Consider the following 14,693-nt stretch of genomic DNA (forward strand, 5'->3'; position numbering starts at 1 on the left):
GCAAGGCGAGGATGCAGACCAGTGGCAGCTCTTGGCTATGACTGGTGGGAATGCAAATAGTGCCCCCACCGAGGCAAGCAGCACAGCGTGTTCTTGGGAAGGCAGCCCTCCAGTCTGACTCAGCAGTTGCACTCCTAGACGGATGTTCTGTGAGCACCACCATGAGCAAGAGGTATGGGGCCCAGGCATAGCCTAGGCACCTGTAGGAAGTGCCACAGGACTGTGTGATACTTGCATGGCAAGGACATGGCTGCCTGGTGAGGCCCACCTGTCACACTAGCAAGTCTCCCAAGAGCATGTATCACAGGATGCATACTCTTATGTGCCAAGTATTTTAAAAGCATAGGGATGTATTGAGGATTTGTTTTCATATAGTAAACTCTAAAGAAAAGCAAAGGACCAGGTGTGATGGTGCATGCTGTAATCCCAGCACTTGGGAGGCTGAGTCAGAATATTAACTTAAGACCAGCCTGGACTGTAGTACATAGTAAGACCTTGTCTCAAAAACTCATATAATGGGAAATTTCCTTTTTTCTAAATTTACTTCCTTTTTAAAGATTGGATTTAAGTAGAAACATCAAGTTAGAAACTAGCAGATGGCCTGTGGAATATGGCAGAAGCCCAGAGGCTTTGGAGCTGTGGTACTAACTGGTGTTTCTGTCTCAGCTGACTCCACGGGGACCCACTCCCTCTACACGACGTACCAGGACTACGAGATCATGTTCCACGTCTCCACCCTGCTCCCTTACACCCCCAACAACAGGCAGCAGGTCAGTGGTCCCCAGTTGGCACACAGTTGGTCCCAACGTGTTCACCCTCCTCATGACTGGTGGCCACTTACCAGTCCTTCTGCACAATGATAGCTCTCCTATGGTCCTGTGACTCCAGTTGGCCCTTGGAGAAACTAGGTAACAGGGTCATTTCCCCATTATTTGGAAGACGACACCAGGTGTGGTTTGATGCCTGTGTGGAACCAGCTCTTCCCGCTCATCCTTGGCCACCCTGCTTACCGTTAACTACCCCATCATCTCCCCTTCAATCTCCTGAGTCAACGCCAGTTTTATGAAAGAGAAGAATAAGTGACTTAACAACATTTGACAACAAACTCAAACCAAATTGGCATAAGCAAGGCATAGGATTGGGTTATATAACCTACGGTTCTGGGAGATGCTGGTTTTAGGTATGGCTGGATCCAGGGCCTCAAACAGTACAGGAATCCTCTCTATTTCTGCCTCCACTTCACTGTATAGCGGCCTCATTCAGAGGTCTTCTTAGTAATGGCAAAGATGGCCCCCCATGATCCATGCTATCATCCTATCATTCAGCCACACCAGAGGAAAGAGACTGAGCCTTCAGTTGTCCCTGACAACACATTCTTCCTCTCCCTGGCCTGAGTCTTTCTGAACCACTCACATGTCAGTCCTGGGGTGGGGATGTAGAGAGCCCATTAGCCAAGCCTGAAGTATGGGCCATCCTGAGGAGGCCAGTGGGTAAGGTGCCAGGGAGGTACTCTCTCAGAGGAGTGGATGTGGCCAAGAGAAGGGGGTGCTGCTGTTGGTGTGTCCAGCTCCTCCCAGGCAGACTGAGCCCAGGGGGCAGCTCTCTGGACTTTCTAATGACCAGAAACCCAGAGTAGTGAGCATTTAGAAAGTAGGGTTTTTTTTTTCCATTAGTTCAGGTCACACTGTAGATTCTGTAGATAAAACTAGTCAGCTATGAGCCCTTTTCTAAGGTTACCCTAGTAACTTGCTCTCAGGAGCATTGGTATTGAGAATAGGCCTGAGTCTGAGTTCTAGACCTGACTAGACCTGAGTCTGAGCTGTATGACCTCAGGTCAGTGATGGTACCTTGCTGAGCCTCCAGTCCCTCCTCCCAGTGGCAGCATGGTCATGCTTATGTCTAATGGGCCTTGGGAAAGGAGTATGCTTCCATACATGGGCCCAGAGCATGAGGCACTCTAAGGACATAGGGGGCCTGTTCCTGAGTTTTGAGCTGGGGGCAGCTTGTCCTGTAGAGGCCAATAGAAGTGGACTGGTATCCTGCTATTTCATGCATCCCTGCATGACATCAGGCTGGACATTTTTAACTTCCCTGAGCTGCATTTTCCCCATTGTGAAGATTGAGTTACTGCTGCTCAGGGTTTGGGGGAGATTCAACGAGGTCATGAATTTAAGATGTGACTGGGAGTTGACTCTTATACGGGATCAACCACAGGAAGCAGGTCCTTAGCAACTTCATCCATGTAATTCAGACATAGAAAGAAACAAAGGGCAGGCTGGATCGAGTGGTGCATGCCTATAATCCCAGCTATTCAGTAGGCTGAGACAGGGGGGATTGGCAGTCTGTCAGGACTACAGAATAGGTTCAAGGCCTGCCTGGGTGATGATTTAGAAAGATTGTCTCAAAAAAATAAAAACTGGGGCTGGAGAGATGACTCAGTGGTTAAAAGTGCTGGCTGATGGGGCTGGAGAGATGGTTCAGCGGTTAAGAACACTGACTGCTCTTGCAAAGGACCCAGGTTCAATTCCCAGCACCCACATGGCGGCTAATAACCATCCTTAACTCCAGTTCCAGGGGAATCTGAAGCCATCTTCTGACCTCCACAGCATTGCATGACACGGGTGCATTCACACACAAATGCAGGCAATACACTCAGACACATAAAAGAAAAATAATAAATAAAATGTATATATATATTTTTTAAAGTGCTGGCTGCTCTTGCAGAGGACCCAAGTTCAGTTCCCAGCACCCACATGGTGGCTAAGAGCTATCCCATAACTTCAGTTCCAGGGGCTCTGATGCCCTCTTCCAGCCTCTATAGGCTTGAACACACGAGTGCACTTACACACATGCAGGCAACACACATACACATAATAATAAATAAGAATAAATCAAAAAAAATTTAATAAAGTTATTTTTGATTGTTTGTTTTTTTGTTTTTTTTTTTGGCCTTTTTGAGACAGGGTCTCCCCGTAGCCCCAGCTGGCCTGGAAGCACTATGGAGACCAGAGATGCCTCCCAAGTGCTGGGATTAAAGGCATGCGCCACCACGCCTGGCATAAAATTACATATTTTTAAAAAAGTCAGTCATGGTAGTGAACTTCTGTAATCTTAGCACTCAGGAGGAGGAGCAGGAGGATCAGGGGTTTGAAAGTTGTCCTCAGCTATTTAGTGAGCTTATGTCCAGTCAAAGCTACATAAGAACCTCTCCCCCACCCAAAAAGTGCCGCATATCTCAACAAATAAGCAAGATACTAAATACACACATTCTAGTCTCAGTTGCTCAGAGATGAATACAGGAGAGTGGACGCAACTTCTTGGGTCATCTAAAGCCAAGAGAGATGGCCACCTAGAATTGGCCCTGTCCACGCCTCTGGTCAGACACTGCCATTTTCCACGTGGCTTGAGCAGATCCAAGGCCTCCAACCCCAAGTTCTCCTTCAGTAAATATGATGTGCTAAGCACCCCCCTGTGCCCTCTGTTCAGGGAACTGAGGGTACAGTCACAGACAGCAACCAAAACAAAGTCAGCCTTTTTCTGTCCCTGACACCTGAGTGGGAAGAGAGAGAAGGAACAAGGAGAGAGAAAGCCACTGTGCAAAATGTGGCCGTCAGCTTTGGGGTGGAGGGGCAGGAAAGCAGAAATGCAAGGGAGGTGGGGCGGGTCTGGAAGATGGGCTGTGAATGATCGAAAACCCCCAAAGGCCCGAGGAACTAAGGAGGAAGGAAAGGACACTGGGGCATCAGGGACATGTTTGAAGAGCAGCGGAGCAGGTGTGGGAAGGAGTACCCCAACTGTGAGGTGAGGGGGTGCCTTGTGGAGGGAGGCTTTGTCCTTTCCTCTCAGTGAGGTGGAGCCCAGGAGGGCCCTGAGCAGGGAGGGGCAAGACCTGACTCCTGTGCTCACATGCGCCCTCTGGTGGGAGTTGAGAGTCCGCCAGGCTGTCTGGATAGGTCTAGAGCCAACCTGTGACACTTCCCTCTCCTCCCTCTGCTACCAGCTGCTGAGGAAGCGGCACATAGGGAACGACATCGTGACGATCATCTTCCAGGAGCCAGGTGCACTGCCTTTCACTCCCAAGAACATCCGCTCCCACTTCCAGCATGTCTTCATCATCGTCCGAGTCCACAACCCATGTACTGAGAGTGTCTGTTACAGGTAGGGCTGTGAATGATCGAAAACCCCAAAGGCCCGAGGAACTAAGGAGGAAGGAAAGGACACTGGGGCATCAGGGACATGTTTGAAGAGCAGCGGAGCAGGTGTGGGAAGGAGTACCCCAACTGTGAGGTGAGGGGGTGCCTTGTGGAGGGAGGCTTTGTCCTTTCCTCTCAGTGAGGTGGAGCCCAGGAGGGCCCTGAGCAGGGAGGGGCAAGACCTGACTCCTGTGCTCACATGCGCCCTCTGGTGGGAGTTGAGAGTCCGCCAGGCTGTCTGGATAGGTCTAGAGCCAACCTGTGACACTTCCCTCTCCTCCCTCTGCTACCAGCTGCTGAGGAAGCGGCACATAGGGAACGACATCGTGACGATCATCTTCCAGGAGCCAGGTGCACTGCCTTTCACTCCCAAGAACATCCGCTCCCACTTCCAGCATGTCTTCATCATCGTCCGAGTCCACAACCCATGTACTGAGAGTGTCTGTTACAGGTATGGCCCCCAATACCACATGCCCACAAGAGGCCTGGGATGGGAGGCCAGTGGGAGCTGTCACAAATCCCACCTCACCCTGGCTCCCATCAGGGCCTGTCCTTCTTGGAAGCTTTTGCTGTAAAGGATTGAAAACGTACCTCAGTCTGGCTCAAGGAAAAATGCATTTGTATATATTGGCTCTAAGGCACGTCACAGGGAGGCACAGTACAGTGTGTGGCACAATGGGGTGTGCTCCATGGTCCTGGATGGAGCTTAACAACATCTTCCCAGCTACAGATCTAGGGAAGAAACTTGGTTAGACTGGAAATGTAGCTCAGTTTCACAGAACATTTGCCTAGCATGCAGGGTCCTGAGTTCGATCTTCAGCACCTCATAAAACAAGCATGGTGGCACATTGTAATGCCAGCACTTGAGAGATAGGGGGAGGGGTGTCAGAAATACTAGGCTATCTTCAGCTACTTGGCAAGTTCAAAGCAGGGGAATTGCCAGTCTGTCTGGATTACAGAGTGTGTTCAAGGCATGCCTGGGCAATTTAGAAAGACTGTCTAAAAAAATAAAAATTGTGGCTGGAGAGATGACTCAGTGGTTAAGAACACTGATGGATCTTGCAGAGGACCCAGGTTCAGTTCCCAGCATTCGCATGAGACCCTGGAAAGAGAGAGCGCGCAAGAGCTTTTCTGGAACCTGAGCAGAAATTCCAGAGTAGAGGCCCTCTGGTCCGCTTGGGGTCAGGTGCCTCTTCTGCGCCTCTTCTGCAGCCAGATGCCTAGCCAGAAAGAGTAATGACCTGTAGATAAAGCCGGGCAGGAGGAAAAGCCCTGGGAGACTAGGGGCAGGATAGTGCTGTGGTCTTTGGAAACTCCCAACTCAGCAGTCCAGGCCCAGGCCATCAGCTGTTTCTAGAGACTTGGGAATGGAACAGGTATGCTTTTCCATTCTTTGAAAATGGTCTGAAGTCCAAAGAAGGACGTGAGGATGCATCTCCCTCACTGCCCAGCCACCTTCATAGAGATGCCCTGTGCGTTGTTTCTGTGTCCCAATTCTTAAAGCAGATCCGTGTAAGTGGTCGTCTCCCACCTTTACAATACAAGTGGTGTGCTGGACCCACTGCCCTGCGGCCTGGAGTTTTTCAGTCAGTGTCTTACCAGAACATGACATTTGACAGTCTCCTACTGTCCTCCAGGGGTGATGTTGGAGTCATTTGCTGGCACCTGCACTGGGTACCCTTGTTTCTACACTCGGTGCAGCCTGTATCCAGTGTGCAGCATGTAAGAAATTACTGCAGTGGAAGTAGCAGGTCAAGGGTATGTCCCTGAGTGTACTGGTGATCTTGGTATTGGTGGAATTGCCAGAATTGACCTGTTTGATCTCGCAGCATGCAACTCTAGCTGACATAAACCACTTGTGCTAGATGCATTGCCTGGTGGCTGCTGGGCACCAGCGCCCTTGGCCCTGTCCAAACCCACGGCCACCTCGGTCCCAAAGTGTTTATTACTGGGATACACTACAGTGGCTGCAGGGTGCTGACTGGCACCTTGAACTCTGAGTGGACTAAGGCCACTTAAACGATGCCAGAGTTCAACAGTTTACTGTTCCTCAGCACCTGAAAGGTAGCCTTGATGATAGAAGACAGATGTTCACTCATGCCCTGGAAGAAGAGGCTGCCTGCTTATGCCACAGAGGCCGAGGGAGAATTGAGTTAGCCTAGGGGCTCCCTCCCCTTCCTCTTCACTCTTTGTTCTCTGATAGGTGAGTGGCACGGTGTTGAAGATTGAATGCAGGCCCTGATGTGTGCTAGGCAAGTGCTGTATCCTGAGCTATAGCCCTACCTGTACCCTTGGCTTTTTTGTGGCAGGGTTTTGCTAGGTAGCTAGGCTAGCCTGCAACTCCCTACATAGTGTAGGCTGGCTTCCAGCTTGTGATCCTCCTGCTTCAACCACCTGAGTGCTGGGATTATAGTTATGAGCCACTGTGCTAGGCTCCCTTCCTCCCCACTCTGCTTCCCTCTCCTACCTCACAGCCCCAGTAGCCTGCCCCCACCTCCCAGCTCTCCAGGGAAGCACAGGCTTGGTCTCCAGGGTGGCTTCTTTCTGATGCACAGCCCTTTTATTTTTTACAACTTAATTTTAAAAAGACTTATTATGCAATATTTTAAACATTCCAAAACGTGCAGAAAATAATGGAGCAGGCACCCATGTGCCACCAACAGATTTGACAGATGCTAGCATTTTGCCTTGTGTGCTTCAGTGTTCCCTCTTTTCTTTCTTTGTAAAGAAAGAAAATGTTAGTGATACAGTCACAGCTGCCCTTTACCAACCCCCGCCTTCTCAAAGGCACCTAATCTTCTGGGCTCTCACAAGGGAGGAATCCTGCAGCCAGCCTACCCTGCCCTGCCGTTCCCTGACCTCCCACTCCAACCTCCCTAGTGAATTTTGTGTGTATGTGTGTGTGCACACATGCACATCATGTAGCCCAAGCTGACTTCAAACTCACTGCGTATCCAAAGATCACCTTGGACTCCTAATTCTCCCTCTGCTTCCCGAGTGCTGAGGTCACAAGCGTACACCACCGTGTCTGGCTAACAGATCAGAGGACTTTAAAAGGCTGGAGGTACCAAAGTCCTTCCCATGTGCTTTAGAAACTGAATAAACAATTATTAAATAAATAATTGTGTGTGTTCTTGGAGCACGAACCAAGCTCTAGGATCAGGTGTCCTGGTGGCCACACATCTTATGGTTATATAATGAGTTTTCATCTTCTGTCATTTCTGAATGGGCAGGAGCATCCTCCCTGAGCCTGTGGATATCCAGACCCTCCTGCTAGAAACGAGGGATCAGCTGTTCCTGTTGTCCAGAACCTTCAGCAACTTACAATTTCATGACTTAAAATCATGAGTCAGGAAAATCATGAGTGAGGAAAACCAGCCTATCTCTAAGCAGCCAGGTGCTGGGAAGTCTCTGAATCACCAGGCTGTTAGAGTTGAGGGACCACAAGGTCTGGCTTGGCCTGGTTGGTGTACCAGAACTGCCCTTTGCACAGACATACACTCCTGCCCACTGGTGGAAATCATTTTCTTCTGTTGTGCCTGTCTGTATCCCAGTAGTGAGCACCTAGGCTGGTGCTGGGGAATCCATTTAGCCCAGGGTGGCACATGTGCAATAAAGGGGACACTATGCAGTAAACAATGGTGGTGGAAAGTGGGACTCAGACTAATCCATGGGGGCCCCACAGTTGTTCGTCCTCTACCCATGCTTGGTTCCATGAGGCAGACATGGTGATCTTTGCAGATTTACCAGCAGAACACCCCCACCAAAGATTTAAAGAAGGATGTCAACAGACTCACGAGTATGAGAGGGCTCCGAGGACTAATAGGGGAAAGGAGGCCTCTGGGAGTAGTGAGGACAGAAAGGCAGTGCTGCCTACCTCATCCAGACACAAAGAGGCCTGAGAGAAGTTTCTAGAAGCTGGTGAGAGCTGTGGCTGCAAGAGGCCATTCAATAAGAGCAGTGACTACAAATGAGGGATTGAGAACCAAAGCCCCTGGGATTGGAGAGATGGCTCAGTGGTTAAGAGCATGTACTGCCCTTTCTGAGGACCTGGGTTCCCAGCACCCACATGGCATTGATTACTGTCCATAACTCCAGTTCAAGGGAATCTGATACCCTCTTATGGCCTCCACCAGCATCACATGCTCATGGTGTACTTACACACATGCGGGCAAAACATTCATATACATAAAATAAAAATAAATACAATTTAAAGGAAAAAAAAAAAGGAGAACCAAAGCCCCTGCTACTACCACAGCCTGGCAGGGGAGGAAAGAAAAGAAAGGAAAGGAATTGTTCACCACTTAACACTAGGGATACATTCTGAGAAATGAGACAGCAGCTGATTTGACCGTTGTACAGACGTGGTAGGGTATGCGACGCCAACCAAGGTGACTCCAGTGTTAGTACAGTACAGTACAGTGTTAGGAGAGTAGCATTGTAAAGGTGGTGTCTAGTCACATCCTTAAGTTGTGTGTGGCTATACTCCAGCCTCTCTCCCCGTCAGTGCCTCCTATTGGCCATACTTACTTAGAAGCATGAGGTTGATGGACCCAGGTGACGGGCACAGTCTTCCCAGAACACAGCCAGTGGGAAGCATGACAGTCCACCAGGGCTGTGTGTGGTCTGCCTGTGGGGACCTTCCTAACCTCCGGCTTCTTGCTCCCTGGGCTCTGACCCTGCCTCTGGGCTTGCCTCCCTCTGCGTGGCCCTCTCCCACGTGAACTACTGTACATACCGTTCCTTCTTCTTGGTGTGTTCTCCCATAGCCCTGCTCAGCTTAGCTGTCACTTCCTCAGAGAGGCCCTCCCAGACTCCCCAATCCTAATTAGGAGCATCTGTTCTGTCATGATACACCACTGATTGTCTTCATTAGTGTGGCAACTCTGGAAAGTCAGGAAGCATTGTAACCCTAAAGCTGAGAGTGGGGCATCCAGGAAGCCCTTGTCAAAGGAATGAACATTATACCATCCCCTGTCAAGATGGGAAAAGTGGTCTGGAGGTCAACCAAATTCCAACACACATTGTACTCTTTGGGTTACATGGAATGTTGTTTAATATGTAATCTATTTATTCTTTTGAAACAGGGTCTCATGAATTCCAGGCTGGCCTCAAACTTGCTAAGACCAAACAAAAGCCATTGCCCAAATCAAGTCTCATAACCAGGCTCAGGGAAAGGGTAGTAGGCATGTGCCAGCCTACTACAGTGAAGAGGACAAAAAGAAATGTTTTCCAAACTATAATCTGACACAGTTTTATATAAAACAAGGCTAACTGAAGTTGAAAGCCGGGGGTGGTGGCACACACCTGTAATCCTAGCATTCAGGAAGCTTAGGTAGGAGAATTGCAAGTTCAAGGCCAACCTGGGCTGTATAGTAAGATTCTATCTGAGAAAACCAAGGGCTCAAAGATGTAGCTCAGTAGTAGAACACTTGCATAGCATACACAAGGGTAAAAACAATCTTACCACTGATCTTCTTTTTTCTTCTTTTTTTTAAACTTATTTATTATTTTTATTTTATGTGTATGTGTGTATTGCCTGCATGTAGGTAAATGCACCCATGTCATGCAATGCCCGCGGAGGTCAGAAGAGGCTGTTGGGATCCCCTGGGACTGGAGTTATGGACAGTTGTTAGCTGCCATGTAGGTGCTAGGATTTGAACCTGGGTCTTCTGCAAGAACAACCAGTGTTCTTAACCACTGAACCATCTCTCCAGCCCCTTATTTTTTCTTTCTAAAGAGAGTCTTGTTTGTTTGTTTGAGACAGGGTCTCATGTAGCCCAGGCTGGCCTCAAACTCATGATCCATTTGCCTTTGCTTCCCAAGTACTGGGATTACAAGCACATGCTGCCAGGCTTGAAGAATGTTAGTCTTTTTCTTTCTGCGTCTAAACGGTCTCTCCCTCCTCAGCATGGCTGTGACCCGATCCAAAGACGCTCCTCCTTTCGGCCCCCCCATCCCCAATGGAACCACATTCCGCAAATCTGATGTCTTCAGAGACTTCTTGCTAGCCAAGGTGATTAATGCTGAGAACGCTGCGCACAAATCTGACAAATTCCATACCATGGCCACCAGGACCCGCCAGGAGTACCTCAAAGACCTGGCTGAAAACTGTGTCTCCAACACCCCCATAGACTCCTCTGGCAAATTCAACCTCATCTCCCTGACCTCCAAAAAGAAGGAGAAGACGAAGGCCAGGGCCGGTGCAGAGCAGCACAGTGCTGGGGCCATTGCCTGGCGGGTGGCAGCTCAGGACTATGCCCAAGGGGTAGAGATCGACTGCATTTTGGGAATTTCCAATGAGTTTGTCGTGCTCTTGGACCTCCGCACCAAGGAAGTTGTGTTCAACTGCTACTGCGGGGATGTCATTGGCTGGACCCCAGACTCCTCCACACTGAAGATCTTCTATGGCCGAGGGGACCACATCTTCTTACAGGCTGCAGAGGGCTCTGTGGAGGACATAAGGGAAATTGTCCAGAGGCTGAAGGTAAGAGAGAAGGCCCAGCAGCAGGTGCTGTTTGTGTTTGGCAGAAGGCTCTGGAAGCGCACAGCACCTTCCCTGGCCCAGGCAGTTAGGCTGGGACATGAATAAGTCCTAAGTCAGAATTGTAAGTTCTGCTTCCCACATTGCCCCTGGGGAGGGAATGGGCCAGGAACCTGTGGCTGCCCATGCCGTTGCCTTGGAAGGACCAAGATGTATTTATTAATCCTGAAAGTAGAGAAGATGTAAGTTTAAACTTGTTCTAAAAATGCAAGTGGGGCTAGAGATAAACTCACTGATAGAGCACTGACTGAAAAGGCCCCAGGTTCAATTCTCAGCACCAAAGAAGTCAATAATAATGCTAATAATACTAAGAGTGCTTTTCTGGGAGAATTAGAATTGAATGAAAAAGTTCTAGGAGCTGGAGACATGTTTTAGCAGTAAGAATAAGGACCAGCGTTCAATTCCCAACACCCATATTGGATAGCTCACAATCCTCTGTAACTCTAGATTGGCACTGCATGCACATATATGCAGAGATGTGCACACAGAGACACAATTAAAAATAAAATAAGGGACTGGAGAAATGGCTCAGTGGTTAAGAGCACTGGCTGCTCTTGGAGAGGACCCAGGTTTGGGTCCCAGTACCCACATGGTGGCTAACAACTGCATTTCCAAGAGCATTGCACGACACAGGCACACTTACATACACACAGGTAAGACACTCACACATTTATAAACAAATAAATAAAATAAACCAGGCATGCCTTTAATCCCAGCACTTGGGAGGAAGAAGCAGACAGATTTCTGTGTTCAAGGCCAGCTTGGTCTATATAGTAGCAAGTTCCAGGCCAGCCAGAGCTACATAGTGAGATCCTGTCTCAAAATAATAATAATAAATTATTAAGTAATTAATAAAAAAGGTGCTAGACTCAGCATGTCTAGCCTGTGGCCCATGGGCCCCACACATCCCAGGATAGTTATAAATGTATCCCAAAACATTTGTAGTCTACAGCACCATGTCATAATGACAAAGGGTTTGGACACCCTGTAGGTCATTAAAGTATAGAAGTGAGGCTGGGAGCCGAAAAAACAGTACAGTGAAAGGACCAAAGGAACTTAAATTGTAGGGCAGGAATCGACTTCATTGTAGCAATCATGGTAGATGTAAGTAGTTTAACTTTCTATGTTAAAAGACAAAGACAATCTGGATAAAAAAAAAAAATTTTTTTTTTTTTTTGAGACAGGGTCTCCCTGTTGCCCCAGCTGTCCTGGAACTCACTATGAAGACCAGGCTGGCCTTGAACTCACAGAGATCTGCCTGCCTGTGCCTCCCAAGTGCTAGAATTAAAGGTGTGTGCCACCACGCCCGGCCTGGATAAAAATTTTTATCCTAAAGTCACCCAGCTAATCCTTGGGTTGGCGTATGGCTCAATGGTAGAGTGCTTGCCTAGCATGGAACCCGGATTCTGGGTTTCCTCTCCGTCATCACAGTGAGGTGGGGCTGGGTGGAGCTAAAATGTCTTACCTTACACTCCTTCCTGGTAGACAACTCACTCAGACCCACGGCCAAACCAAGAATGGTCGATTAGTGACAAATTAGTTGTGCTAGGAAGTGTTGAGGCCACACCCGAACTCCACAGGAAGGTGAGCTGCAGTCAGTACTGATGGCAGTCTTGGCGGGGATTTAGCAGAGTGGTGTGTCAAGCATCCCAGAGAAAGCCGGATGCCACAGTAGTGAAGAGCACAGATTCTAGAGACCAAAGGCCTGGTGCCAGGTCCCAGCATTGCCACTTGCCAGCTGAGTGACCACCCGTCAAATTGCTTCAGACTGTGTGTGACTGTTTTTCTGTTGCTGTGATAAAAAATACTCTGAGAAAAGAAACAAAGGAGAAAGGGTTTCTTCACCTTGCAGTTCTAGCTTACAGTCCAGAGGCAGGAGCTTCAGGGAGCTGGTCCCATTACATCTGCCATCAAGCAGAGAGTGACAGATGCAGCTCCCTAGTGCTAGTTCGCTTTCTCCATGTGATGCTGTCCAGGATCCCAGCCCAGGGAATGGTGCCACCACAGTGAGCAGGTCTGCCCCCCTCAGTTAGCACAGTCACACCCCCACGGGTAAGCCTGGAGGCCCTTCTCCCAGGTGATTCCAGATGATTCTGTCACATTGACAATCAACACTAACCATCATAGTGACTCAGTTTCCTTAGCTGGAGAATAGAAACAAGAATCATCCTGGCTAGGCAGCTCAGTGGTAGAGCACTTGCCTAGCATGTGTGAGGTCCTAGGTTCAACCCCCCCAGTTCTGCTCTCCCCCAAAAGATTCATCCTATATTATGTGCAAGTTTCTTGTGTTTTATATATGTGTTATGATGTGAAAGTTTTGAAGGCTGGGTGAGTTGTGTTGTTCAGACAAACTTGCCTATCTTGGTGGGCCATGATCTCCCAGTACTCCCATGACCAGTGGCTGTCCTCACCCTCGGAGGCCTTCTCACTCCCTAGTTAAGTTCAAGTGGGATTGGTTAAACCCTGCTCTCAGCTTCTTTGATGTCATAATTCATGCTGCTTCCCCAAACCACTGTAGCCAGGGTTTCAGTTTCCTGGTAGAAGGGGAGGTCTGGTCCATGACTGTACCACCCTGAGCACACCTGATCACAGAAGCTCAGCAGCCAAGCAGGGTTGAGCCTGGTCAGTACCTGGCTGGAAAAGGTGAAGTCTGGCTCTGGAGTCTTTATCTGTTCCTATGTCATAGACATGGGACAGGGCAGCACACAGTAGGTGTTTAGTAAACACCAATCAGTAATTGGTTTGTTGAGTGAGTTTGGCACATGGCATTGCAAAGTCCTCACACCAGCTCAAGTGCTGGTCCTGTTTTCGTCTCCACTGGATGGATGAGGAAATTGAGGCACAGGGAAGGATGATATTCACATGAGCTCATACAGCCAGGTATTGGCAGAATTGGGATCCAAATTCAAGTTGCTCTGACTCTACAGACCTTACCTGAGCCCAGAGGCAAGCCTGGCCTCTAGTCACTTCCTCAGCATCTCCCCTGGGCTGTCCAAGCGACCCTTGAAATTTCACATGGTCATAGCAAGCTGGTGTCCCTCCCACATCCCCACATTTCCTGTCTCAGTGAAGGCCAAGGCTTTTTGTTGAAGTTAGAGACCTTGCATCAGCCAGGGCCCCACCTCATTCTCATTCCCACACCCCATCAGTGCCATCTTCACAGGCAGCCTCCAGCTGCCCTTCCCACTCCTTTACCTTCTCCCCAGTGCAAGCTGCCTGTGGCTTTGGATTTTTTTAATTTTTACTGGGGGCAGAGGAGGTGAGATAAGGTCTCACTGTGTCGCCCCAGGCTAGCCTCTAAGCTGTGGTCTTTCTACCTCAGCTACCCAAGTGCTGGGGTTTGCTGCCTTGTGCCACCATGCCTTGCCTCTCTCAAATTATTATGGGAGTCTGTACACACACACACACACACACACACACACACACACACACACACATACACATCTGCCTCTTTTGCCTTTGTTTCACTGTGGTCTGTTCTTAACATGGGGATCTGATCACCTCAGTACTGTACTCCAAGAGATCAGCTCACTGTAGGTACCAGGAAAAGCCCTGCTGGCCCAGGAGGCCTGTGTCCTTGGCTCCCTGTTAAGTCCTCTAGCTGTCCTGTGTGCTCTCTGCTCTCTGCTCTCTGCTCCCTGCACACAGACCTCTGCTGCTTCTTGGATATGCTAGGCAGGTGTCCAGCCTCAGGGCCTTTGCACCGCCTGGCCCTTCTTGCTGGATTTCTGTGTTGTTGCTCCATGGCTTAGTGCTTCCCTTCCTGCAAACCTCAAATGTCACCTGAGGTCTCATTGTCTAAGATTGCCTTACCACCATCTGGCATGTACTTTTATGCAGTGTGTTCACTGCTATGCCCTCTGTGCGCAGGCCAGCATCTGGTACACAGCGCAGGCGCTTAGTAAGAACTACAGCTGACAGTGTGAACATGGGCTGTTCTAGCAGTAGCAGCAGGA

General features: G+C 49.1%; 1 protein-coding gene across 5 annotated transcripts in view; it reads left to right on the forward strand.

The window, feature by feature from the left end:
* The window catches only part of Sipa1l3 (signal induced proliferation associated 1 like 3), a 257,269-nt gene that overhangs the window by 161,231 nt on the left and 81,345 nt on the right, over nucleotides 1-14,693 (forward strand). For all 5 annotated transcript variants that reach the window (XM_029556583.1, XM_029556584.1, XM_008853891.3 and 2 more), the window contains 3 exons: nucleotides 667-770; nucleotides 4,001-4,158; nucleotides 10,104-10,680. In XM_029556583.1, coding sequence (XP_029412443.1) covers nucleotides 667-770; nucleotides 4,001-4,158; nucleotides 10,104-10,680 — 839 coding nt within the window. The remainder of the gene's footprint in view (nucleotides 1-666; nucleotides 771-4,000; nucleotides 4,159-10,103; nucleotides 10,681-14,693) is intronic.

This window comes from Nannospalax galili, unplaced genomic scaffold (genome assembly GCF_000622305.1).
Source record: "Nannospalax galili isolate Female #2095 unplaced genomic scaffold, S.galili_v1.0 scaffold886, whole genome shotgun sequence".
NCBI lineage: Eukaryota > Metazoa > Chordata > Mammalia > Rodentia > Spalacidae > Nannospalax > Nannospalax galili.